Here is a 27,819-nt window from a genome sequence, read left to right on the forward strand (position 1 = left end):
ACGAAATGATTTTCTATAAAATTGGGTGATAACCAAAGCATGATCTCAATCGGAAAGGGTCTAACAAAAAATAAACTTTCCAAAACCCTTTTGATTCAAGATGTCCAAATCATAGGAAACTTCTTCCTTATATACAAGTCCATCATACAAGACCAAACCCATTAGCTTCTACCTTAAAATTCATTCATCATTAATCGTCCATTAACAGTAATGAATCAAATTAACGGATCTACATATTAAACCAACATCCAATAATCTAAACCTCCTTTGTACATTAAGCATTAGATCACTTGAGATTTAATTTTCTTAAAGATAATTAATTATGTGTGTTAATCAAATGTAAGCTCAGAAGATTTAAACCCTCCTGACCTAATCTTTCATAAATCACAATAAAATATATAATTCATGATCAATTGACAACAAAAAAAAAATTGATATACAATAAATTGGAAAACTGGATTATTTGCTAGTTTAGACAGAAGAAAATTATGAAGCATATTTATAAATAAGATGAATCAACTTGAGTACCCAACCAATCAGGTAAAGAAAATTTGTTTGCTTGAGAAACAATTAAGAAGAAAAAAGGAAATGAGAAACATGAACAAGCAAAAATTAAATCATTTTGCTTAGCTACACAAATGGGAAACAGGCAGAAGTGAGAAACTTCTAAGCTGTGGAAATTTCTGGGGCAATATTACTTGGGGTTGGTATCAAAGCCAACATTTGGTTTTTAATAATACCCATGCAAGTCTCAATTTCCCTGTAGATTGGAAGGTTATGTGGAGAACATGGTTGCAAACTTGCGAGAGCAGAATCAAGAATCTGCGTAATCTCAGAAGGTGGATACTGTCTCTCTGTGCAGACCTGCACAATCGATCCAGATTAAGCATTATGAAAATCAATAGGAGAATGTTTATTTTGAAGGGGAGAAGAAAATATTTAATAGTTGAGTGTGGTATGAAAATTTAGCAAAAACTATGGGTTTGCTTCAAAAAGTGTTCACTGTTGTGTTTCTTATCAATTGTCTACACAATTTTGCTAGGTCTGTGAAATATTAATGTTGAGGGTGGTGCTATCAAGTTTAATACAAGGAAATATTTTGATGACGGTGTGGATTGTCATATGATTGTTGCATAAATGAGTGATCATATGATCAACTGAGGGTTAAATATTCTCAAAATTACGAGGGCAGGATTAGATGAGTTTTTTGTTTATTCAGATGTGTCGAGAGGTAGGGCAGAAAAAGGCTCCAACTGGGTCATATGGAAGGGAGAATCACAGTTTAAGGGAGGAAAGAATGATGGACCGAGTCAACGCACACAGTGGGAGACGAGGCAAACAATGTCATGAGTGAAATGGGAGAAGTGAGAGGAGTAACAGTTTTACAGTTAGATGAGTTTGAGTGGAGAGAAGGATGGAGTGTGGTTGTGAGGTGGAAGATTGAAGTTGGGCACTGATATAACTTAATTCAATACGAGCAGGAACCAAGTACATTTGTCAGCAATATCAAATGAGTGCATACCTCAATCAGTGACTTCTCAAGAAAGAATAGAATAGTAGGGGAGGAAAATTTATCATTAAAGATTCAATGAATAAAACAACGGGAGGTGATCTTTTAGATATCTTAAAATAAACCAATCTCCCAGAACTTGTTTTAAAATCAACTGAATTTGCTAGAAACAATCAAAGTAAGAATAATAAAATTATCCTAAACTAGAAATGAAAGAAACTTGAAAATTGTATCATGCAGATTTATTCTTTCAAAAAGGGTATATTTTTTTTCGCTTTGCTTGCATAAGGTGAACACGATATATTCTACAATCTAGGTGAACAAGTGGTAATACTAAAAAGGCAATATCTTTTAGATACTGCCAACAAAATTTACCTGAATCATAAGCAAGGTAGATACACATGATGATATTAGCTCAGAAGGAATTTGAAGATCAGCATCAGATGGATTATTAGACTTTGGACTAACTGTTGCTGAATCAAATATCCTTCCTGTGTGCTCTGGATTTGCTGTATTGCCATGTCCAGAATTAGGAGGCCCTTGTGCCACTCCTTTACTAGAAACAGAATTATTTGCTAAATCTAAAGCCACCCCAATTTTATTAAAGGCATCTTCTCCTTCCTTAAGTGTGCACATTGCCTGACAAACAAATCAAAAATAAGAAGAATTGGTCTATAGTCAAATACACAGAACATAAAAGAAGAAATTGAAACTTGAGAGGGGAAACTAGCAGCTATCAATAGAAACTTGAAAGGGGAAACTAGTACTAGGCCACAGATAAATACTTCCAATGAAGTTGGACAGTGGATAATAATGTATGTAATGAAGCCATGTTATTTGGCAGTAAAAGGAGTAATGAAGGAACATTGACATGTTAAAGCATCAAAATACCTTGACTGCTGCATCAACCATTGCCCTTGCTTTTCGCTTTGAAGTTTCAACAATTTCCACTACATTAGATCCAAATTCCAGATTGAGAAGAGCAGATGAGTTGAACGTTTCTGGAAGTCCAAGAACTTCAAAATTTTCTGATGGCCTATTCCATGAAGGTGTTGAGTTACCATGGTACGTGTTACGCTGTCTTAGAGAGAGCAGAGCAGCAGCAACCTAAAGCCCAAAACTGCCAGGATTTAGTTTGAAGAAATTCCCTGAATCAACATGCTAATTGGTTAAAATTTTGCAAAAATCAGACCTGATCATTAGCATCACGTAGCTGAACAAGCACCATGGCATACTGCCTTCTGAAATGCTCCAGATCTTTTATGGTATCACCATCCTGTTGCTTTTCAGATACTTCTTCGTTCATATTCCTCAATTCCTTCAAAAGAGCTTCCTGTAAATGCATCAGAACACATTAACTACATAATTACTAAAAGCTAGGATACATTAAGAACATGGACTTGATGACCTTCTAGTACAGGAATGGTGAAAGCTTACAAGCCAGAATCGCATTGAAACTTTGCAATCCAATGTAATTATTCAACTTCACTGTTGTTAGATGTATATAATTTGAATTAATACTCTCTAATTGAAGAAATAAATATAAAAATATAACAAACATCTAAATTACCATTAAATTCATTTCAATTCATCTTCACACTGTGGTTTGTCAAAGCATGTCTATTGTTGGCACAATATGAGACACACAACACAGAAAAAATGACTAATCCAAACCAATATTGGGTTTCAATACCAGAATAGAAATTTTCTGCCACATTGAGTGGCATGGCATGAAATTTCAACCAATAGATAAACAATCTTTTTGGTATCCGTACACTAAAATGATGCTAACATATCAAGAAGTATCCCAATCCTTTGAAGTAAATATGCCTTTAATATGACCTTTTCTAGGACAATGACTTTAATAAGAGAAAATTTAGAAACCCAATACCTCAAGGTCGTAGGATCCCCCATCAAACCAGTTTTCCCATTAATCCATAAGGTTATAGAGGAATTAGTCAACAATTGTCTCATTTTCACTACCTTCTTTACAATATCAAATTTCTCAAACTTCATCAGCATTAGATCAATGTTGTGTGATGCTCTTACTCTAGTAGCTTCTAAGCTTTCTTGAAGTTGGCACTTAGCATCATTGTCAGTGACTGTTTGTACTATGCACTGTGTTCTTCACCAATTCTCACACTAAACTATTTATTAAGCCCTATATGTAAGCATCAGCATATTCTGCAATTGAACCTATAAGCTTGTGAAATTTCACCTTACTATTATACTAAAGTAGAAAGTTGATGAAGCTTATCCGTATTGATATTGGCTGGCTATTGTAGAATGATGCAACCTATATAGTCCCTATTGCTTTTTGCACAAAAAAGATCCATCACTTCTACTCGTTTGTCTAGATACATTACCAAATATTTTATAAAACAAAATTGGGGGTAGGATACCATGACTGGACTTTTGAATGATGAAACCTATATAGTCTTATTACTTCTTGCACAAAAAAGATATATCTTGATCTCTAATACTTGTTTGTCTAGATACATACCAACGACTTCATACAAAACAAAATTGGGTGTAGGAAACCATGAATGGATTTTTGAATATTGAATAGCTTGCTACACTATTATACTATTTACTATTAGGCAGGGTTTCAATGAAGAGGATTGCTTGCTAGCTGATGCAGACCCAACCTATGATGAAGCCCAATATGACACTTCAAATTTCAAAAGGGCATAACATTTGACTTGGGTCTCGGAATCAAACTCTGTCGGTGGCGACGCGTGTAGAATTCGAAAACCTACGTTTGTTACTAGTGAAACGGTAACCGTCAAGTTTTGGCCCCAAATTCCATCGTTTAAACCCTTTTTAGAGTTTTTTTTTCTATTTTTGGTAATTTTCGTTTTTAGAGGATTTAGGATAATTTTGGTATTCCTTATATTTGTAGGAGATAATTTGTCTTGATCCACGTCCTATTTTGAGTTAAGATCGTTCAGTTATGTACTTTCCTTTTCGGGTAAAAGATCTTTTTCCTTTCTTTACATGATTAGAATTAAGATCTGTTAATTGTAATTCTTTCCTTATTTTGGGTCATAGGTTATAGTCTATATACGAGTCATGCTTAGATGTTGAGAAATTATCCTTTATTCATAATAAAAAATTCTTATTGTGGTAAAACTTAGAGAACGACATATTTCTCTTCGTTTTAGGTTTTCTCCTCAATCTTCCTTTCTCAGCAGCCCGTGGGATAATCGCTATCCTACCCCGCGTCATTGTTATCAGAGTCATGTGAAGGTCATCGTCAGATCCAATGGCGGGTCGTCATGGTCGTAGTCGCGGTCGCAGGCTTCGATGGAGGAAGCCAAGCACAGTGGTCATAATGTCCAGAACATAATGGTGATTAAGGATTTACGGAGGCAAGTTATAGAGTTAACCCAGCGTCTAGCGGCATAGGATTTCGGTGATCGTGAGATTTCTAATCATGGATCCGAGTCTTTCTTCGAGAACCAATATCATCGACAGAATACACCTTAGGAATGCCATGGGCAAGAGGAGCCTGCCGAAGACTTCGGATTTCAAGATCTCCCCGAATTTTCTGGTTCGTTGCGAGCAGAGGACTTGATTGACTAGATCAACGAAGTAGAGCGGATCTTCGACTACAAGCAAGTTCTAGATCGAATGAAGGTGAAGTTAATTGTCATCAGACTCAACAGGGGAGCATCAGCATGGTGGAAACAGATGCGGTGCTCTCAAGACAAACAAGGTAAATCCCAAATAACAGACTGGGAGAATATAAAGGAAAAAATTAAAGAACACTTCCTTCCTTTCGCTTACACCCAAACTCTATTCTAGTGACTTCACTCATTGAGACGGGTGCAAGATCAGTCGATGAATATACAGATGAGTTTTTCCAGCTGGTGGACCGAAACGATCTATCCAAAACGGAGGAGCAGAAGGTGGCACATTACTTGGGGGGTCTGCGCTTAGCCTTGCAAGATGCCTCAAACTTCATTTATTTTCGACGGTGTTAGAGGCCTTTCAGCGTGCATTGGTGACTGAAAAGAAACAAAATTGGAAACAAGCAGGGAGAAGCGACCAGAACAATCGGCCAGCTCGCTCTCAAAATTCTCGTCCTTCATAGCAGCAACCATCACAACAGCCATCGCAACGGCCACTGCAGTGGTCGCCACAAATTTACTTTAAGACCCCTATCAAATGTTATCAATATAGTGAATAGTGACATATGGAGCACCAATGTTGGAAGCCTCTTTTACTGATCCGAAGGGAAAAAAACTTGTCGATCGAGGAAGATGTGATAGAAGATACAACAACAATTGGCGATCCAATGTATGATGCATCTGACGAAGTGATTTATAGTGATGGTCATAAGACTTTGGTCATTTGTAAGAGTTTGCTAACTCCCAAAGATGATTCGGGAGATGATTGGTTGAGAACTAATATTTTTCACACTACCTGCACCATCACAGATAAAATCTGCAAGATGATCATCGACAACAGCAGTTGTGAGAACATAATATCCGCTGAGGCTGTTCGGAAATTACAAATGAAGATAGATTGTCATCCTAAACCCTACAAGTTATCCTGGCTTAATAATGAAAGTGAGGTAATAGTAGACCATCGATGCCTTTATCCTGGATGAATAAAGAGAGGTAATAGTAGACCGATGATAGCACGTTTCCTTTTCCATTGACAAATATTTTAATAGTGCTTTTTAAAGGTGTGATGTGGTGGCCATGGATATGTGTCATGTATTGTTGAGGCGACCTTGGCAGTATAATCATAATGTTGTTCATGATGGGTGGAAGAATACATATACCTTTCACATCAACGGAAAAACAAAATTTGTTGGCGCCGCGGTGTAAAGGAACTACTCCAATTCCGATAGCTAAAAATACTAATCTGTTTTCTATAACCAAGTTTTTAGATGAAGTGGAGCATAGAGTTGTATATGCTTTGCTACATGCCAGAGCGTTGCTCCTTCCATGGATGCATACCAGCCGAAGTACAACAGCTACTAGTGGATTTTGATGAGTTGATGCTAGAGGATCTTCCTTCTAGGCTACCACTTATGCGAGATGTCCAACATCAGATTGACCTTATTCCGAGGTCGAGTTTGCCTAATCGGCCAACTTATCGCCTTAGCCCTAAGGAAGCTAAAGAATTACAACATTAGGTGGAGTTGCCGGAAAAAGGAAACATCTGAGAGAGCATGAGCCCCTATATAGTTCCTGCCCTACTAGTGTTGAAAAAGGATAGCTTGTGGCGTATATGTGTTGATAGTAGCATCATTAACATGATTACAAGATTATAGTGAAGTACCGGTTTCCAATTCCCCACTTTGACGACATGTTAGATCAACTATTCAGTTCTAAGGTTTTCTCAAAAATTGACCTTAAAAGCAAATATCGGATCAGAATAAGGTCTGGTGATGAATGAAAGACAACATGCAAGACTCAACATGGGATATATAAGTAGATGGTCATATCTTTTGGACTGTCCAATGCGCCCAACACCTTCATGAGGTTTATGCATCAGATCTTGCGGGCCGTTATGGAAAGTTTGTGGTGGTATACTTTGACGACATCCTTGTTTACGGTCTAACATGTGCGAAAAGCTGAAACAGAGTGCTTATTTGTAAACAAGGAGTGTTATTTCTTTACTACATCTGTAACTTTCTCAGCTTTATTGTATCTACTGATGGTGTACACGCAGATCAAACAAAGATAGATGCAGTCTTGGAGTGGCCTCAACAGAGGACTTTGCATGATATGAGAAGTTTTCATGCCTTGGCTTCTTTCTACCATCGATTTATCAGCAATTTCAGCACTCTGATTGCTCCTATCACTGAGTGTCTCAAGGGAAGGGATTTCAATTGATCTTAAGAAGTAGAGGCTAACTTTCAATTGGTCAAACAGAGGATGACCAAAGCACCAGTTCTGGCCCTTCATGATTTTGACAAATTATTCGAGGTCAACTATAATGCACATCCGACATAGGTATAGGAGGTATTCTGAGTCAATTTGGGCGACCAGTTGTTTTCTTAGAAGCTCTCCGGATCTAAAAAAATTATTCTACCTACGACTTGGAGTTTTATGTCATTGTGCAATCCTTAAAGCATTGGTGACACTACCTAATATAGAAGGAGTTCATCCTGTTCAATGATCATAAAGCATTAAAGTACATTAATGGTCAACACAAGCTGAGCAGGCGACATGCCAAGTGGATGGCTTACTTACAAGAGTTTACTTTTACGCTAAGGCACCAAGCTGGAAGTCTGAACCATGTCACAGATGCCCTGAGTCGGCATTCTTCATTACTCACCACCATAAGTACTAGTATTGCAGGCTTTGAGATTTTTCCAAATATGTATACAACTAACCCATCATTCGGAAGAATATTCCAGGAGGTACATGATGGTCACTGACATAATTTTATTTTGCATAATGGTTATCTGTTTCGTGGGTTGCAATTGTGCATTTCAGACTGCTCTTTAAGGCAACAGATTATGAGCGAGCTTCATAATGAGGGGAACTTCAAACGTGATAAGACGTTGACCCTCATCTCTGCCAATTTCTATTGGCCCAAGTTGACCAACAATATGGCTCACTTGGTTGACCGATGTTCTATATGCTAGAGGTCGAAGGGGTTCTCACAAATGCAGGCTTGTACACTCCCCTACCTGTTCCTGAAATTCCTTAATTCGATGTCAGTATGGATTTTGTGTTGGGATTACCCCGCACCCAATGAACCTCAGATTCAGTTCTTGTTGTGGTTGACAGATTCTCAAAGATGGCACATTTCGTAGCTTGCAGGAAGACTATGGATGCTTCCCAGATTGCCCATCTTTATTTCAAGGAGATCGTGTGTTTACATGGTGTTCCTCAGTTCATGACTTTAGATCGAGATATCAAGTTCATTAGTCACTTCTGGAAGAGCTTATGGGGAAAATTGGACACACGGTTGAACTTTAGCAATGCCTACCACCCTCAAACAAATGGACAAACTGAGATGGTGAATCAGAGTTTGGGCAATCTTTTGAGATGCCTGAACCAAATCAAAGTCAATTGGTATTACCTCAAGCAGAATTTGCCTACAACAGATTGAGAAACAGGACCACAAGATTAAGTCCTTTTGAGATTATCTATAGGCGGAATTCATTGGGGGTTCTGGACTTAGCCCCTATTCCACATGTAGGGCGAATTAGTCCTAAAGCGAATGAAATGGCAGAGCATCTTTAAGGTATTCATGAGCAGGTGAAAATACCAAGTATACGGCTCGGGTCGATAGTCATCGTCGACATATATTTTTTGAGACTGGAAATTTTATCTGGGTTGTATTTACTCGCAATCTTTCCCTGTAGAGTATAACAAGCTAAAGGATCGGAAAATCGGATCATGTGAGATATTACAAAAGATTAACGACAATATCTACAAGTTACGCCTTTCTAGTCATCTGAAGACTTTCGATGTCTTCAATATGAAGCACTTAACTCCTTATTCAACGGATGCTAATGAAGCTAATATGAACTCGAGGGTGAGTTATTTTCAACCCGGCGAGACTGATGCAAGCCCAACCCATGATGAAGCCCAATATAACCCTTTAAATTTTAAAAGGACATAAATTTTGACTCGGGACTCGAAATAGGGCTCTATCAGACGTACAAAATTTGAAAAACCTACGTTTGTTACCGATAAAATCGTAACCACCAAATTTTGGCTCCAAATTTCACCGTTTAAAACCTTTTCAGAGCCTTTTTGCTATTTTTGGTAATTTTTGTTTTTAGGGTATTTAGGATAATTTTAGTATTTCAGGTATTTGTAGGAGAGGATTTGTCTTGATCCGCATTCTGTTTTGAATTAAGATCGTTCAGTTATGCGTTTTCCTTTTCGAGTAAAAAATTTATTTCCTTTCTTTACTAGATTGAAATTAAAATATGTTAATTATAATTTCTTTCCTTTATTTGGATCTTAGGTTGTGGTTTATATAAGAGTCGTATTTAGATATTAAGGAATTGTCCTTTATTCATAATAAAAATTTCTTATTGTGGTAAATCTCAGAGAATAGTGTATTTCTCTTCGTTTTAGGAGGATCTTCTTCTTATTTTCTCCTCAATCTTCCTTTCTCGGTAGTCCGCAGGATAATCGTTATCTTGTCCAACGTCACTAGCATGGTTTGGAAAGCCTATCATGTTGATGTCAACAACAATATTTATAAGATACCTTTGTCCCATGAAAGGAAAGAAACAAAGATTACCTTGTGATGAGACAACTCAAACACTCACACCTTTACCCAATGTTGGTACAATAGTCGAGCCACTTCATTAGCACCAGTCATGTCACGACTACAAGATATATCGTCCCACAATTTCTGGACCATTTTTGTATTATTGCGACAACCTTCAAATTCAACATAGCAAAATAGCAAGATGCTTCAAAATCTCATTAACTGAACTCTTCATGTCATCGTTTAGAGAGTTTAGAGGTATTAGAATGAAAGGAAGGATGAATGGAGACGAGAGGAGCCTGGTGTGTTTTGATTAGAGATGGACAATGCAGAAAAATGCCCAAGACAAGTGTTGGGAGGAGAAATAATCATTGCTACTGCAGTGATTACTGGACAGGAACCTCATATAGGCCAAGCAACACATACAACATCATCCCTACTTCAATGCATCTTAGCATCTAAGGAATCATTGATTGCAGCAAAAAACATGCAAACCAGTGTATGAAATGTCGTTCCATGCCACCCGGCACGGGCGGTTTTTACCGTTCCGCCGAGCGGCCGAAACCGGCACGGGAGGTGTCCCCGTCTCGGCAGCGTCGGAGGAGACGCGGGACGCCTCCGTCGGCGCCGGAGGAGACGCGGGACGCCTCCGGTGGCGTCTCGGCGTCGCCGGACTCTTCCGGCGACCCTTCTGGCGCCGCCGGACACCGCCCACAAGATCGCGGGCAATCTCGCGTACGCACGATTTTTTTTCTTTTTTTTTTAATATTTATTTTATTTAATTAATTAAATTAAACAATTCCTAAGGAGGGCGTGGGTTATTTCGAAGAGACTTTTATAAACCCTAATTAAATTATCCTAATAAAATATATAAAAAATGTATTTAAAATTAAAATAAATTTAATAAATTTTATTAATTAATATTCTGAAAAAAATAATATTGTAAATTTAATTAAAAATTTTTAAAAAATATAATAATTCTTATTTATATTCTAATATTTTCTTTATTATTTTAAATTTCATTTAAATTTTTTTAAAAAAATTAAAAATTCTAAAAAAAATTTTAAAAATCTAATTTTTTTTAAAAGAATTCTCATAAATTATATTTATATTCTGATATTTTTTTTAGATTTTTTTACTTGATATTTTTTTGCTATTTAAAATATATATTATTTAATTAATAATTAATTAAATGAATAAATAATTAATTTATATAATTATTATTAATATAAAGTAATATCTTGTATTAATTTATATACTTATTATTATTATTATTATTATTATAGATACTTCCATTTTAATTTAAATTATTGATATATCAATTCTATTTAAATAAAACTATTTTTAATTATTTTTTCTAACAATATTAAATTATTCAATAGTTGAGAACTTATAATAAATCAATATACAATTTATTTTTATATACACCATAAACATATTTATCTTACAATTACTATAGATAAATAAAAAAATACCGAAACTGTATCGGCACGGTACGATACGATATCAAAACTGTATCGTTCCGGTTTGAGACCGAAACCTCGGCACGGTTCGAAATTTTAAACCTTGATGCAAACTATAAAACTATGTTTGATTCAACCAAAATTAGTTGCTTGGTGATGACTCAAAGTACTCAACAGTGTCTTCACATTTAGAATATAATGAGAGGTCATTATAGAAATTATATTATTGGACTGGACAAACATGCAAACATTACCTTTTTATCAAGAGCACGTGATAACTCAGCAAGAGCTCTTATATCAGCTTCTCTCTCCTGAATTTGTGATAGAGAACAGGGTTGATTATACATTGCCTGCTGTGCTGCAACAGCAGCTTGATTTACCGTAGCTTTAGCTTGCACAATGGCATCTAATGTGTCCCCCTGCCAAAAGTTCATTGTATCACATGACTCACTAGCCTCCTAGAATGCTTCAGATTATACTATACAGTGAAAAGGAGTAACCTTGGCATGTTTCATTAATGTATTCATTTGATAACTAGTAGTAGTAGGGGAACTCCCACCACCAATGTCAAAACTCTCATTCGGAGTAAGTCTCATAGAATTTCCAATTCGCCAATCCTTGGTGCAATCTTCTAGTTTTAAATCCTTCAAACTGTTGCTGTGTCTGCCGAGACCAATATTCCTTCTCAATGCTTCAGGAATGTTTTCAAAGGGATTCAGTGGCATGCAGTCAATATCCTGAAAAATAAGTAATAATAAATGCATGACATTCAAGAGTCAGGATTATCCCTATTGTGGATAAAGAGTCAAATCATTTGAGAAGAAAATTTTAAATAAAAACAGCATGCAGCCAATTAAATATATGGATGAAAAGACCATGTTGCATACTCGATATAAAATAATGCTCGGTATCTAACCACATAAGGCATCTAGGCAGGTCAATAATATTCAGATATGTACCCAAATCAAATAGCTTGAGTTAATATTAGTCACAAAAGTGATTTGATCAAACTAGCATGTAGCCCAATACAATGAAGAATAAGGAAAGCAAGAATTCTAGTGATGAGTGATTTAATGATTTGTAATGATGAGTTATTGATAGATAATTATATAATTATCTCCTATACATCTCCTATACAGGATCGATTCTTATAACTGTTATCAGCTAGTGAATGTTGTAGCTAATAATTAAACTTCTCAGAAACTCATAGCTAATAATTTGGTGCTGTAATGGTTGAGCAGTAGACTATGAGCCTGAGGTTAGTGAAGCAACCAATTTCTGATACCAAGCACAAATCACACAGCCATCTCAAATAAAGTTCTAAAAAATAATAATTCTCATTGAAAACATATATCAACTTGTGTGAGGAAAAGGTACAGATCTAACAGCTATATCGCACAGAATATTCTTAATGAAACAATTAGATAAATAATGACAGAACCAATGGGAAAAAAAAGAAATTGAGAGGAAAAAGAATTAACATGTACAAGGGAGAAAATTCATTCAATTAAGACAATTGAAAGGGATAAAAGATGAGGTCAACTGGTGAGTATTGCCTTGAAACTGATGTTGAGCTAGACGTAGATGAAATGTGGCTGATAGTCACTTGCAATGAATTAACCACAGGTTACACTAGAGTGGTAAATGCCATATAGTGCTTGACTGGAACAATACAAATCACAAACATATGATGTTCTATGATGCTCTGATACAGCAAGATAGTGAATTGACATCTTTATTTGAGATTTGTGAGTAAATAGCAAATAGTTGTAAATAATAATGTATGTATAGTTATATTAATTCACCTACTACCAACTTCGAGAATGTTTAATAACAGGATGAAAAGACTCAACGCAATAGTTTTCAGAAGCAAAAGAACCTTATCCATCAGTTTAAGCTGTCAAAACAGGAAACTGGAAAGTTATTTTGCAGTAATCAATAAATAATTTTACAATTTATATAGTTCATAATGCAAGCCAATCACAGTAAAAGTAAAGAAAACAATTTGACAATCTGTCAAAACAGACTAGATAATCAATATTAATTAACCAATAGAAAATACAGTGAAGTAAAGGATTACCATAACAAACTCAACCCCTAATTCAGGACGATCAAATTGAACCCTGCATCTACTACGGTCAGCAGTCAAAACACTTCCATCATGAAGTTCTCTTGTTTTAGGGTGACAAGCGATGACCCTTTGGCCGACTGATAAAGGGCGAGCTAGGTCTGGTGGAAGACCTTCTCTAAGGCCAGCACGAAGTTCAGCATAGTGTGTCCTAACTGATTCTCTATACTGCTCAACCTTCTCTCTTTCTTCCTTCAAAAATTGTTTAGAGAATCGCCGTGGTTTTCCAAGAGAACTGAAATTGGAACCAACAAGGTTATAGACTGCAAGTCAAATTAAGAGTTTTAGTTTAAGACATACCTTCGTATGACACCCCACTCCACACGAGTTAGCCTAGGTATGTGTCCTAACCTCACATGATTCAAATACTCCACAAACTCACTTTTAGCAAACCATGGATAGTCAATGGCACTGTAAAACCACTCAAACATACACCATCTACGAAGCAGTTTAGATGACAGACAATGAGAAAGTTTTCCCTGAAATGAAGTGAATAGAACATTATTAGTAGTTGTGATATTTTTCTAAAGAAAATATTGACCACACGAGTATACAAGCACCTTAAGCTCAAATGTGCTGCTGATCGAATGAGAGAGTCTATCAGGATGATCAGATACGCTGCTAGGTTTAAAGTCCTTCCAGTCCAATGCCTTTATCAGGCTTATTTTGCGACGATTTCTATTTGAGGCAAGCAGTTTACCTTGATTTTCAGTGCCAACATGAACAGTTGTTTCACTTGAGTGTATAGCTGTTCTTCCAGCATCAACAGGAGAAGAATTCTCTGGTGCTTTAACAAACTTGTCTTGCCTAACCAATGGAGTAACTTGACTTGCTCGTTTACCCTTAGCAGTGAATCTTTTTCCTTCTTCAGCAGAAGCCTAATGAACATGAATATAACAGTATGAATAAAAATCATACAATTTCAACAAAAATATGTCAGGGGAGTCAGGGAAGAGATAAGATCCATGTAGTCAACCTCAAATAATTGTGAAAAACATGGCTCTTTGATGATGACAATGATTTTTTTTTTTTTTTTTTGATGAAGGATGATGACAATGATAATGATTATACAGGTGATATATAACGTATGTTGCTGAAGCCACAAAATATGAAATCTTTAAAGCTTTAGTAAAATGGTATCAACGGCCAAAATATTAGAATTTCAAGGAAAGGCTGCCCTTGTGTGCATATATTGCTTAATTTATAATTATTGGATAATCTTTTGCCTCAAATAAAATATAAAAACTGACAAAACATAAATTACCTCCATCCTCTGTGATTCACTTTTATGAGGATCATTGAAGAAGTCCATGCGTAGAATCTGTGAACAATAAATAAACAGGGGAAGAGAATAACAACTTCTGCATCAAATTGGAACTTTAAAAAAAACTACTATAACTGCATATATCAGATGAAGCTGAAAATACTTAAATGATGACAGATCTCATACTTTTGAAGAAAACATTTTTGTTTTTCTTTTCTCTGTCAGATCTATGCATTGTTGGGCTTGAAGATTCATGTCAGCAATAGCTTTTGCATCAAGCTGTGAGCCCTTCACAGCTTTAGAGCTTTTCCTGGAAAGCATATCAGAACCAACACTTGAAGGATTCCGTCGCTCCCTTTTTCCCAAAACTTTAGTCTTATCTCTAGGGCAATTTAAGGATAATGATTCAGATATATTAGGCTTCACATCCATATCCATATTTTTTTGTTCTTCTTTGACCCTGGCTGATGATTCTACACATGACAAGATAGCACAAGAAGCATAATGCTCCGGTAATGGAAATGAAATCAAAGACAACACACAAGAAACATAATGCTCCGGTAATGAAAATGAAATCAAAGACAACACACAAGAAACATAGAACAGATGAATCCTCCTAGATATATAGGTATACATACATTTGGATTAGATTAGACTAATTCAGTATGGGCCAGATGCAAGATTTCATGTGTGTGCAAAGCAGGACACTAAAAGGATGGGTCACCATGTTTAATATTATACTTAGAAAGCTTATAATATCAGAAATCAAGAATTGGTAAGAACCGAATGAGCAAGGACTAAAAGTTGTTATCGTCCCATGTCAGCTCAGTGTTAACATTTACCTAAATGGACCCTACTTCATGACATTGTGGATGACACCATCCCTAATGGTATCTAATCCATCCAATATAGCTGTTTGGGCATCATCTTCTACTAAGACCATTTGGATTGAATTGGGTGATTCAAAATTGCCTACCCCTTTTTTCTATATTAATGGATTATGCATAAACTTTAAAGAAGAGTAGACTCATCTAATGAAGCTTCTACAAGCATTGTGAGACGATAAAGCCACATGAGGCTTTCATTGTCTGAGAAGACAAAGTTGCTCGATGCTTCCACTTTACAAGATGAACCACAGCAAATATGAAGCCACTCAAGGCTTCTTCTATTGAAGATGAAGCTGTTCGAAGCTTTCAATATCTGAGATGAAGCCACTTAAGGCTTTTGTTGTCCAAGTGACAAAGCCACTCAACCATTGGGCAGGTGCGACGATGATAACCACTACAACACGAGATGATGACACAAGCTCTGTGACAACCACACAATGAGGTTAGAGTTCTTTCTTTTTTCTCCTCCAATCTTCTTCCTCTTTCCTCTGAACCAATTCCTTCCTCTAGTTGGTGTCTTTAACATTGTGTGTCAGCACAACATTGAAACATCTAGTTTTAGTTGGAAACTGAGAGCCTAGTTAGGAACAAAATTTCAAACCTTGACCCAATTCATGGAAAACTTCCCATCTACATGCCCTGGCCTCTTTCATAACTCACAAGACCACCAAGATATAACAGAAGGTGCACTTATATTATTCTTTTCCCCTTCTATATCTTCCATAGAGAAGATGCCTTATAGCATTATGAAGTGCCTTTTGGCCACGGACCACTTGGACCTAGAGACACAGCCAGCCTACCTAAAACGAATCATGTCCTCCATCTTTCTTTGAATGGATTGTCAAATACTACTATTGGATAACTTAAATATTTGCCCATATCCCATATCCCTAGAAGCACACAGCAGTCTAGATTTGAATGTCGGAACACTGGCATGGTATCAAAATCACCAGCGCGGTACCAAAACAGTATTGCTCCAATCAAAGAAACACCGGCATGACTCAAGAGTTTGAACCTTGTTCAATTCATTCTATAGATAATTATTTTCAACTAATTTGAGCATAGTATATTAAATTGTTAAGGTGATCATGCAGTTTGATAGAGAGAAAATAAAGAGGGTGAGAAAGTTTCGAAACTAACCAGCCTGAACAACAGATGATGGCAGCAAAATGTTAACAGACAAATCTGCTAGTGTCTGCAAAGCATCGAGGGCAGTGTTCTCATCTGCTAACAAAAACCATTTGGGTGAATTTTCCACGTCTAATTAGCAAAGCATCAAATGATAAGAAATTTGGAGAAAAAACAGGAACTGAAATAATGGGATGGCTACCATACCCATAGCAACAAAAGGATTTTACTTGATGACTTTGTAGCATGAAATCTAGGTTTACTTTAAAAATAAACATTCAAACCAAAAAAAAATTGATCGAGTTTGCAATATGGAAAAAATGTATTTTCTCAATATTCTGTCAGCTTCATTTAGAAAAGACCATGTAATACTCTCTGCTGCTGACCCATCCAGAGGAAATTGTCATAAAAAATGCAAGAACTCTCGTACTATTGATTTAACACTATCACTCAACATGGGTTCTAATCAGTAAATGGCATACATTTAAGTCAGGAATGGACCCAGACTTCCATGCATGGAAGAAGTATCAAGCAAACATTAAAGACATTCTTGGGTGAGGAAGGTAGCCATGCATGTATCATAATCATCAGCACCATTTTGATTCATCACTATCATGATACCGTGTTTGTTCCAACATTTTGGGGTTGGTTACACAAATCTTGTTCATTTGGTGAGCTATTTGCAAAACTATTTTACCATTCATATTCAAACCAATTTAATCATATCAACATATATATCTTAATATTCACTTTATTTTAGCAAGTGCATCAGTACAACAATAATCAAAATACAAAGTACAACATATTGGTTCCAATTTCTACTATGTCAACCTAGAAAATGCCCATGTCGATGTTAATTTCAAAAATGCTCAGACTCATGAGCCCAACTAAAGAAAATAACAACTGTATCTAACAATAATCACAGAATAGAGAGATAAACAAGGGTAGTTTGAACCAAACCTCCAAAAAAGAGTTGCCGGCTTCTTTTCTTCGAAGATCCATGACTGGATTTACTGTCTCTAATCTCAATGTCTTGTTCATTTTTAATTTTTTTGACACTTGATCCTTCTTCAGTACCACTGCACGCTTCCCTATCATCATCGATTTGAAAGTTTTCAGTGTCTAGGTTTCTCGGTCCTTTTCCTTGATGCTTCTTCAACCTTCTTGGAGCTTCAACTGCTCCTTCACCTTCTTTTTCGTCTCTAGTAAAATACAAATTCTCAGCTTCCCTACTACCTAAACTAGCTTCATGAAAATCACCATCCGTTTGAGCATTGATTAATTTTGACCTGTCTGTCTCCATTTCAGCACTCTAGAATCATAAAGGAAAACGGTTCAACATACATAGAAACTAAAGCAACAAGATGGATAATACAAGCACACACAACTACCCTTTGTTCACTACTTTTAATAATAGAACAATTTGAATGGTTGATCCTCCTTCCAGGTGTTAGAGAAACTTGTGGTGAGCCATAGCCTCCTCTTTGCAGAACCTCTGTCAAAGCCATGGCTGCAACATGAGCACCTTCATCATCAACAGAATCAACTGCTGTCATCGAAGACTGTTTACTCATATATGTTGGTCTTTCCTTATCATCTTTGTTGTACAGATTTGAAACAGGGAAACGAGGAGTCCTTTTTCCAACAGCTCGAGGCTGATTTGCAGAAAACAGATCTACAATATTTCAAATCAATTTAATTCATCAGATGGGAAAAAAGACCATATGAATATTGAAAGGAATCAACCACACATAATGACATGAAAAATCAAGCACAAGGTAGAAAACAAGAAAGCTGCTGCATCACAAGTGAGTTTCTGTTTATAGAAGCTTCCTCAAGGGTACAATTTTCATCAAGTGTTCCATGATAGAAACATTTGTTTTGGGTGCCATAATCCATGGGATATAATAAAGAAAACCTTATTTAGTACGTTCAGAAGGATAATTTCTGATATGCCCATATTTATGAAGAAAGCGCTGAGACCCCAAAACACCTATTTGTGATAGTGGTAAATTTAATAAAAGAAACATAAGAGCAAAAATTTTGGAACATTAAGCAAAGCCAAATTATTCAATTACATTATACTTGATAAGTTTAGGTTAGACAAGTTTCAATCCATAATGTGTCAATTTTTGAATTTATTATGAATTTCAGTTATGTTCTAGCTCACAGATGGAGAAAATGTATACTAAGAACAAGAACATTTGGCTTCAATTTTTTTCCAAATTTATTAAAATGAAAAAAGTAAGAAAGACCGCTATCAAGGGTGCAAGACAACGCTATTCAGCATGCCAGTCTCTATATAGAAAATCTCCATTGAACACTCGAGAACCCCAGTCCTCCACTCTTCTTCCTTCACAACTCTATCTTCTACAAAATGCATTGACAAACAAGAAGCACAAGCCAAGTTAAACAAAGATCCCCCCCACCCCACTCCCCCTCCTATCTCAATTTGAAGAAGGGTTATACTTGACACTAAATACCTACTCTCACACAGCCCTCAGATAAAATAAATCAGATAATTAACGCCCTAGGTGCTAGCATCCAAGGTTCTTGCAACAGAAAAATGAATGCAAGGTAGAGACCAACCCCTGAGAGTTTGGTATTGCACCACCAATAAAGCAAATAAGAAACACTCATCACCGCCTGAGTGCTTGTGAATTCTTGCAACAGAAGAAAAGGAAGAACAACAACACCATTAAAGTTTAAAGAAAAATGAAAGCAACAACCACTCAGTCAGTGGATAAGAATTTCAGAGATGACTGGAGGGAGTAAAATTCCTGGTTAGGAAAACCTTGGCAAATATTTACTCACTCAACTATCTTTTTGAGGGGAAAGCAGCATGCTGAAACTTCAATTCAATTAAATTGCTTCTGGCCACATGGTGGGAAAAAAAAGCACAGTGAGATAATATATAACCATTTCAAAAGCATGACATTTACCTCCAGAACGTTTCTTCTTCAGCAAAGATAGGCATCCGTATCTTGATGACCCTGATTGATTTTGCAACCTATCAGGAGAGTATCCATCAGAACCTTTGGAGCTAAGCTGAAATTTCCCCCGGCCACGCTTCTGAGGCTTTTGAGATGTTCTTGCTACATCATTACTTTCCCGATCACTATGGCTTCCTTCCTGCTCATTGATGATTATCAGCTTTAGATAATTAGATACCAACAAACTGAATGTGGGTGGGTTCAAAAGAGCAAACTTCAAGAACTTAGAAGTCATAAGAAAAGCTGTCAGAATCCACAAATGATTAACTGATTCTTAGCAGTAAGAACGACTTATAAGTTAAGAAAATCATGGAAGCAACCAAACAGGAAGGATAACAATATTCTAATTGCATAGCGAACAAGAAAACAGGACAAGAAGAATACAAAGCATATTTCATTAAGCAACAAGAAAAAAGTAACAAAACTCGAGACACAGAGATATATATATATATATATATTATGAATCTCACATCCTCCAGGTCCCACTTTTCCACCTTTACAAATCAAAATAATAATAATAATATAAGGTGTTCCAACTTTCAAGAGAGAATAGTTAGGAGATAAAGATGACAATTATGAACAAAATTTCTATAGAAAATCACTTTCAAGATCACTGTTTTATCATTGAAGAATTATAAGGCTATTAAAAATCCAAGAATATGATTCAAAAGTCTTATGTAGGGAAAAAGGAGAAAACCATCTATGTGTAGTCTGGTTGCAGGAAAGGATTGCAGTCTTATCTTTTAGGAAATAAAATCTGTCGTTGAAAAAACAAAATCACTGGTATTCCAGGATGAACAATGATTCTAGAGTTTAGCTAGAAGCATACCACTTCTAGACATTGACCCATGAAAGCAACTGCTGATGAATAAAAGAATGTAGATAATAGTTCTTTACCAATTTGTTGATTATATTTCAAGTAAGATAGTTCGAATGGGGGTCTTAGCGCAACGGTAAAGTTGTTTCCATGTGACCTTGAGATCACGGGTTCGAATGGCGGAATCAGCCTTTTGCAAAATGCAAGGTAAGGCTGCGTACAATTGACCCAATGTGGTCCAACCCTTCCCCGGGACCCCGCATTGGCAGGAGCTTTGTACACCAGCTACGCCTTTTTTATTTCAAGAAAGATTGTGGATGATTAGCTAATTAGTTAAATGATCAATGTTAACAGTCATTACATTAAGAAAGAGAATGATCAAAACATTTAATTCTAAAGATTCTGTATCTAGTCATCACGTTGAAATATAATAGGATGTTATGTTACTTCTTCAGTCAGGTTTACAAATTCCAGGGAGCATCACCTACAAAATCAGTCTCAATTTACCAGCAAATTTAAGATTACATGACCAATTTTTGAATCTTACCAGATTGTTGTAGTGATCAATCATCATTGCAATTAATCCAGCTGCAGTTGCTGTTCCTTCTGGAAGTGACAAATATGCCTGATCCATAATAAATGTTAAAGATTCACCAGCATAACCATGTTGTGCACTGTCTTTACACATAATCAAAAAAATACAATAGCAAAAATGAATATCAATTGCTCTTCAACAAAATAAATAAGTAGTTGACTCCAGCAAAAGGCATTGGCTGCTTAATATTTTTAAACAAAAAAGAAGAGAAAACACTTTTTCTGAAAAATTGGCTGTTTATAGCCTGCATTCTCCTGCAAAAATTGATGGAGAGAGCAGAAGCATCTTGTGCATTGAGTTTTCAATAAGAACAATAGAGATAAATTGTGCTATGAGGTCTAACCAACCTGAAAAGTTGTCGAATATCTAGAAAAAACGGATACAGGCATGGAAGATGCCCACTGAAATGAATTTAGTTTCAACTTCATACTCAGGTCAATTTCCACCAGTTTTATTATTAAATTTTAAATCTGATAAGAGTGATGTTAAGTTTTTTTTCTTTCACAGTTATTGCAGAAAACTAAAAGATCAGTGTGTCAAGGAACCTCAAAAGCATGAGCAGATTAGAAAAACAAATACAAGAGTTGGATTCAATGTACTTAATCTTGCTCTGCACAACCATACAACTTGATTTTTCTTTTTCTTAAACTGACAAGAATTCTAATAATTAGATTTTAGTAAAACAAATAAAAATAATTTTTTAGATCTTTGTCCCTTAAAGAAAGTTCAGTACTGAAGTCAAAATGGATCCAAATTCTCTTGGCTGCCTGAGATAGATAAACAGAAACTTGTTTATCTTGTGTGACACCAAATTTCATGTTTAGATGGATGTGAAGAAGACAATAACAATGAGACTACACCCTAAATATACTATGTTCTGCAAAATGGGGAAATTCATCACCTGATGCGCCCCAAAACTGCCCCACACTATTGGAAGGGAGTAAATTAGGAAACCAAAGCAAGCCCTAAATATACTATGTTGGTTCTCCCCTGAATGGTGCCTTAAATCAAGAAAATCAATTACAATAGACGAAAAATGACACCAACAGACTAAGGGGTTGGAAAAATTCAGCATGCAAAATATTGTACAGAAGTGCAAAATTGAGATGGATTTTCAATTTTAGCAAGAGGAAATCAAGAAGCATTACTTTGTTCATGTTGTAAAGAGCTTCTGTCATATCTGATGTTCTGTTACGTAAGGTGCCAGCGACCTGGAAATCAAAAAAATGAGATATAAACCATTCACACTTTAACTATCTAAGGAGATCATAACTCAGATAATCACAATCCCATGATATTACAATTCTACTTTTTTTTCAGAGAGGGGAAAAAAGCATACCTTTTTCCAATCTTTCCCATACTTGCGGTAATTTTCATAGAAATGTTCAAGTTCATCTTTGCTCCACCGAGAACCAAGCATATCAGACAACTTCCTCTTCTGCATTTCAGATGCCAGATGATAATATTGATAACTGGCATAAATTTTGAGGAGCACATTTCATTTTTTGCATTACATATTACTCATGTAAGCAAAAAAAACAAAAAACAAAAACTGATATTAAAACAATTGTGCCTAATTATATTAATTGCAAACAGAGTTGCCAAAAAATTCAGCATTTCTGAAATTTGTAATAGAAATCTCCATTTCCCATAACATTATTATTTAAAAAAATAGAAATAGTTGATGTTTTGCTAGAAATTACAGTCTACAACTGAGACTCGTACGGGATGAATAGAATATTCCTCAATTACTTAGTAGCCTTCTCCATTTCCCATAACATTCATAATTGTAACCCACTGACGCCTTTGCTATTTCATGCAACATAGATCTGGCAGGGAAGCCTGACCCATGAAAATTTGTTTCCACTTCCAACAGTGCCTCTCAACTTTGATTTTGATTCCTCCATAACATAGAACACTCTCAACTCAAGCACCTTCCTAGAAATGGGTGGCCAATGGTATCTTTGATGCCTGAAGTGATAGCAAGAGGAAACTAAAGGCTATAATATTCACTGAGAAGGATAGTATAAAAACTTCATCAGCACAAACCTAATTTATTTGCCCACTGTTGGTTGCTACTCGGAAAGCCTAGAGGTTCCACTGTACAAAAATTTTGTACAAAGGTCTGAACCTTTTCCTAGCTACCATGTGTTCTTTTAAATTAAATTTTGGATCGCCTGCGGAACTTATCACGTTTGATCCAAAACTTAATCTATTTGTTCTTTTAGGTTTTGACTTGGATCTCCTACGGAACTTAACACGTTCGACCCAAATCACCTTAAGTTATTAATTCCATTAAATATTAATTTCCATAATTGGTTCCCAGTACTGACGTGGCGAGGCACATGGCCTTCTTGGATATGGGAGCAACCACTACCGACTAGACAAAACCTTTTATAGAAATCTAATATTTAATTTCCTAAAATAACTTTAGGTTAACCGAAAAGAACAATCAAATCACAAGGAAAAATAAAACAAAAGAACACAACTTCGAAAAACATATTCGAAATACTAGAACGTAAGCCTCTTGTATTTGGTATTATTTCCATAAATAACTAGTATGATGCGGAAAAGGAAAAACTACTAGTTATACCTTCTAGAAAGACCTCTTGATCTTCTACCGTATTCCTCTTCTAACCTCGGACGTTGTGTGGGCAACGATCTTCCGAGATGAGAAACCACCAACCACCTTCTTCTCCTCCTGGCTAGATTCGGCCACAACAAGGAAGCTTCACCAAGGAAGAAGATCAAAACATCAACCAAGCTCCAAGAGATGCTAGCTTTCTCTCCTTCTTCTTCTTCTCCAAGTAGTATCCGGCCACCACAAGAGCTCCAAGGGGAGAGAGAGGTTCGGCCACCACAAGAGGAAGAGAGGGAGAGGATGATGGCCCGCACAACAAGGAACAAAAGAGGGAGAGAAATAATAGAGGTTGTGTCTCATGAAGGCACCCTCACCCATTCTTTTATATTCCTTAGCTTAGCAAATTAGGAAATTTAATTACAATAAAATTTCCTTAATTTCCTTGACATGATTTAATTGAGAAAAATAAAATAAAATTTCCAATTAAAACAATATTGGCCGGCCACATCAAAAGAAATAAATTAGACAAGTTTTAATCAACAAATTAAAACTTCCTAATTTGTTTCCGGAAATTTTAAAATAAAATTCTCTTGAAAATCTCTTCATGGTTGATAAAAGAAATTTCTATAATTTTAATTTAACAACATGTGAATAATTTTTAAAGAGAAAATAAAATATCTCACCGATCTAAATAAGGAAAGAGATCTAATCTCTTTCTTTAATCTTTTAGATCTTTTCAAGAGAGATATTTTAATTTTAATTCTCTTTAATAAATTATATCTTCCATAATAAAATTAAAATTAAAATCCTTTTAATTTAATATGGCCGGCCCCTCTAGCTTGGGTTCAAATTTTATACCTAGGTAGGCCCTAGCTTGGTTCCCAAGCTAGCTTGACCCTATTAGGTGGGTATAGAAAGTGGGTATAGGTGGGTATAGAACTCTATAAATAAGAGGCTACGATAGGGACCGAGAGGAGGAATTGGTTTTGGTCTCCCGATAAAATTAAGCATCCCGTGTTCGCCCCGAACACACAACTTAATTTTATCGATAATAATTCATTCCACTAGAGAACTATTATTGAACTACCGCACCAATCCCAAATTACATTTTGGGCTCCTTCTTATTATGAGTGTCTAGTCTCCGTGTTTAAGATATCGAATGTCCACTAATTAAGTGAGTTCACAACTCGTTTAATTAATATCTTAGTCAAGAGTAGTACCACTCAACCTTATCATCGTGTCGAATCCACTGCAGGGTTTAACATAACAATCCTCACGAGCTCCTCTTGAGGACATTATCAACCTAGTATCTCTAGACACGTTTCCTTCTATAATCAACAACACACTATAAGTGATATCATTTCCCAACTTATCGGGCTTATTGATTCATCGAACTAAATCTCACCCATTGATAAATTAAAGAAATAAATATCAAATATATGTGCTTGTTATTATATTAGGATTAAGAGCACACACTTCCATAATAACCGAGATCTTTGTTTCTTTATAAAGTCAGTATAAAAGAAACGACCTCAAATGGTCCTACTCATTACACTCTAAGTGTACTAGTGTAATTATACAGTCAAGATAAACTGATACTTAATTACACTACGACCTTCTAATGATTTGTTCCTTTCCATTTTGGTCGTGAGCTACTGTTTATAATTTATAAGGTACTAATAACATCATCTTCTGCATGTGGCACCACATACTATGTTATCTACAGTATAAATTAATTGAACAACTACAACTAAATGTAGACAATTTGACCAAATGTGATTCTTTATTCATAATGAATGTTTACAAAGCTTAGGCTTTCAGTATACACTCCAACACCCACCACAACCAACTTGAAGGGATGAGGGGTGATATTGTGGGAGTTGGTAGAATTCAAGTGCTTCCTCATATGCTCTGGTTGCAAAATGTGTCCATTCAATTGCATCGACTCAGTTTCGCTAATGTCATTAATCTAAATTGTAATACTATAATTTCAACTAATTGGTCTCAGATTCAAGCAACATGAATGCCTCCTATATGTTAAAATTAAGTTTTCCAACTCTAACATGAAATCCAGTGATCCATGATGATTTTTCACACAAAATGATACAATTATCAGGAACCATTTTATTTACAGGACATGAAAATATAGGAAAGCTTTCCAAGAGACTGTCTAGAAGAGAACGAACTAGTCTTGCTCAGTTGCTCTTAACATGTGAAAGAAGTAATTTTGAAGTCCCTTGGAGTAGGTTCCCTAAAGAGATATGCACTTGGCACTTGCAAGTAAAATAAGAACCATGTAACTCAAATAAAGGGATAAAATAAGATTTTTCAGTGACTTTGTAAATGAAATAAGATTTTTCAGTAATTGCCATGATATTAGGCTAATCATATTGGTTCACAACTTCACATTCCATTTCTATAACTTGCTCCAGTTTTTCTTTTATATTTACAAAAGCATCCGAAGTAGCATTTTGAGTGCAATCATTTGAAAAGATAGTATCGCAGCAGTTGGCTTGATGAAGCAAAGTTTTTTTGAACCAAACAATGAGTTGTCGAACAAAAAAAGGGAAAGAACTTACCCGTGGTCGGCTTTGCTTAAGAAGTGTCTCATCCTTCTCAGGCCACTCTTCAAAATCTTTACTAAACCGTCGGTTCACATTTCTCGATTTTCTAGTTGAAGCCATTGAAAATTGTGCCTGAGCATCACAGTGGATAATTCAATCAGGTTCATCTAACATGCTTTTATTAGGGGGTAAATAAGTCAAGTCAAGAGCTTATATGTATTCAAGCTTATTCATTTTCTTATCGAGCTTGTTCAAGCTTCTTCATTAAAAACTTTACCAAGCTTGAGCCAAGCTCAAGCTCTCTATTGAGCTTAAGAAGAGATTATTAACCTCATAATTTTGTTAAAATATAGATCTCGTTCAAGACACTTATATCTTTTTACACTTTTAACATATTATAAATAAATTAAAATTGATAGAAATTTATAGAGCATTTTATTTGTTTGAAAAAAAATAAAAAAGGTCATAATTAAGATTTAGACAAGTTATACATAAGCTTATAAAGTGCTCACGAGCTTTGTTAATGAATACTGATGAAATGAGTTCCCTGGTGTTCAAACTTGTTTATTTTGTACACTTTATACTTATAAAAAAAATAATAAACAAACTCATATCGGGCAAGTACCGAACCTTATTCACAACATCCTGTTCATTTTTATGTACATAATCCAAGAGTAGACAAAGTTCCATTTAAAATATCAGGCTGGCATTTTAAACTGAAAACAGCTTCTAATTAAACTGGGCTCAGATTAAGGAAACTGCTGGATAATGAGGTGAATAATTGGAGGAGTAGGTCAACTTACCTATGTGACAATAACCAAAAACCTTTTGTCAAGGATGTCTAAAGAGGCCAGTTTAACATATGAATAGAATCGGATTCATCAATCCAAGACTGATTGAAGAGCGAAAAGAAATGATAGATGTATTTGGGCCATCAAGGTAAATGTGATAAAATAGAGAAAAAAATAAAATTTCAGGACATCGACAAACTATGCCACCGACAACATCGAGAACCATAATCAAACTAAAATACCAGCAATGCCACAAGAATAGCTCGGGAACACCATCAACAGAAATTAGACAAGGTTGTATGGAACATATGAAAAGGGTTCGGCTACTTCAGTTCCTCTAACCGAAACATCCAAAACCTCAGAGCAAAACTTCGTCACGTTGATCTATCAGAACAATTTCCAGAGAAATTAGAATCGTATAAAACGAAAATAGCCACTACGAGAAATAGAATATTTTTCAAATTAAAACAAAATTTTGGGTCACTAGTGGCGAGCAAGAACATCGAACGAAGTTTGGGGAAAGGAACAACAGACGAGTAGGGCACCAATTAGGACCTCAGCGATGCGATCAGAAGTGAGGGCGTACGAAGGATGAGATCGGCGGAGGCACCTCTGCCTACACTTCCAACTACTTCGACAGCAGTCACGAGATCGAGAGACGGCCAAATTCGAGAAAACCGTTGGACGCACCTGGAAAGAGAGGCGGCGCAGGGAGCTTCCGAGGGATCGGTGGCCCAACGAAGCGCCTTCTCCGACCGCCGGGCGGGGCAGCCGCGACGGCGAGGAGGATGCGGGAGGGGAGAAGCGCCTCCTTTTTCCTTCTCTTTCGATTCGTTTCTGTTCCGTGGAATCGGCGGGTGGGAGAGGGGCGATGGGGAGGGAAGGAGGGGGAAGGAGAA

General features: G+C 36.1%; 1 protein-coding gene across 3 annotated transcripts; it reads right to left on the reverse strand.

Annotated features, from left to right (window-relative positions):
- Positions 1–478: 478 nt before the first annotated feature.
- LOC122020164 (protein ALWAYS EARLY 2-like) lies at positions 479–27,819 on the reverse strand. 3 transcript variants are annotated; one of them, XM_042577948.1, is made up of 20 exons: positions 27,611–27,819; positions 26,145–26,261; positions 22,324–22,456; positions 22,133–22,195; positions 20,937–21,014; positions 19,522–19,711; positions 17,971–18,254; positions 17,540–17,891; positions 16,592–16,675; positions 14,751–15,037; positions 14,565–14,621; positions 13,861–14,178; positions 13,601–13,779; positions 13,253–13,535; positions 11,673–11,909; positions 11,427–11,591; positions 2,703–2,843; positions 2,402–2,617; positions 1,886–2,149; positions 479–864 (listed from the first exon to the last, which is right to left on the reverse strand). In XM_042577948.1, exons 2-20 carry the CDS (start codon positions 26,174–26,176, stop codon positions 667–669), a joined length of 3,561 nt encoding a protein of 1,186 aa, XP_042433882.1. In that variant the 5' UTR covers positions 26,177–26,261; positions 27,611–27,819; the 3' UTR covers positions 479–666. The 3 variants fall into 3 exon arrangements, with proteins under 3 accessions (XP_042433882.1, XP_042433881.1, XP_042433883.1); XM_042577947.1 differs by having other exon boundaries at positions 22,324–22,422; positions 27,611–27,818; XM_042577949.1 differs by lacking the exons at positions 19,522–19,711; positions 20,937–21,014; positions 22,133–22,195; ... (1 more) ...; positions 26,145–26,261; positions 27,611–27,819 and adding an exon at positions 19,169–19,240.

The sequence above is a fragment of the Zingiber officinale genome, chromosome 9A, assembly GCF_018446385.1.
Source record: "Zingiber officinale cultivar Zhangliang chromosome 9A, Zo_v1.1, whole genome shotgun sequence".
In the NCBI taxonomy this organism is placed as follows: Eukaryota; Viridiplantae; Streptophyta; class Magnoliopsida; order Zingiberales; family Zingiberaceae; genus Zingiber; species Zingiber officinale.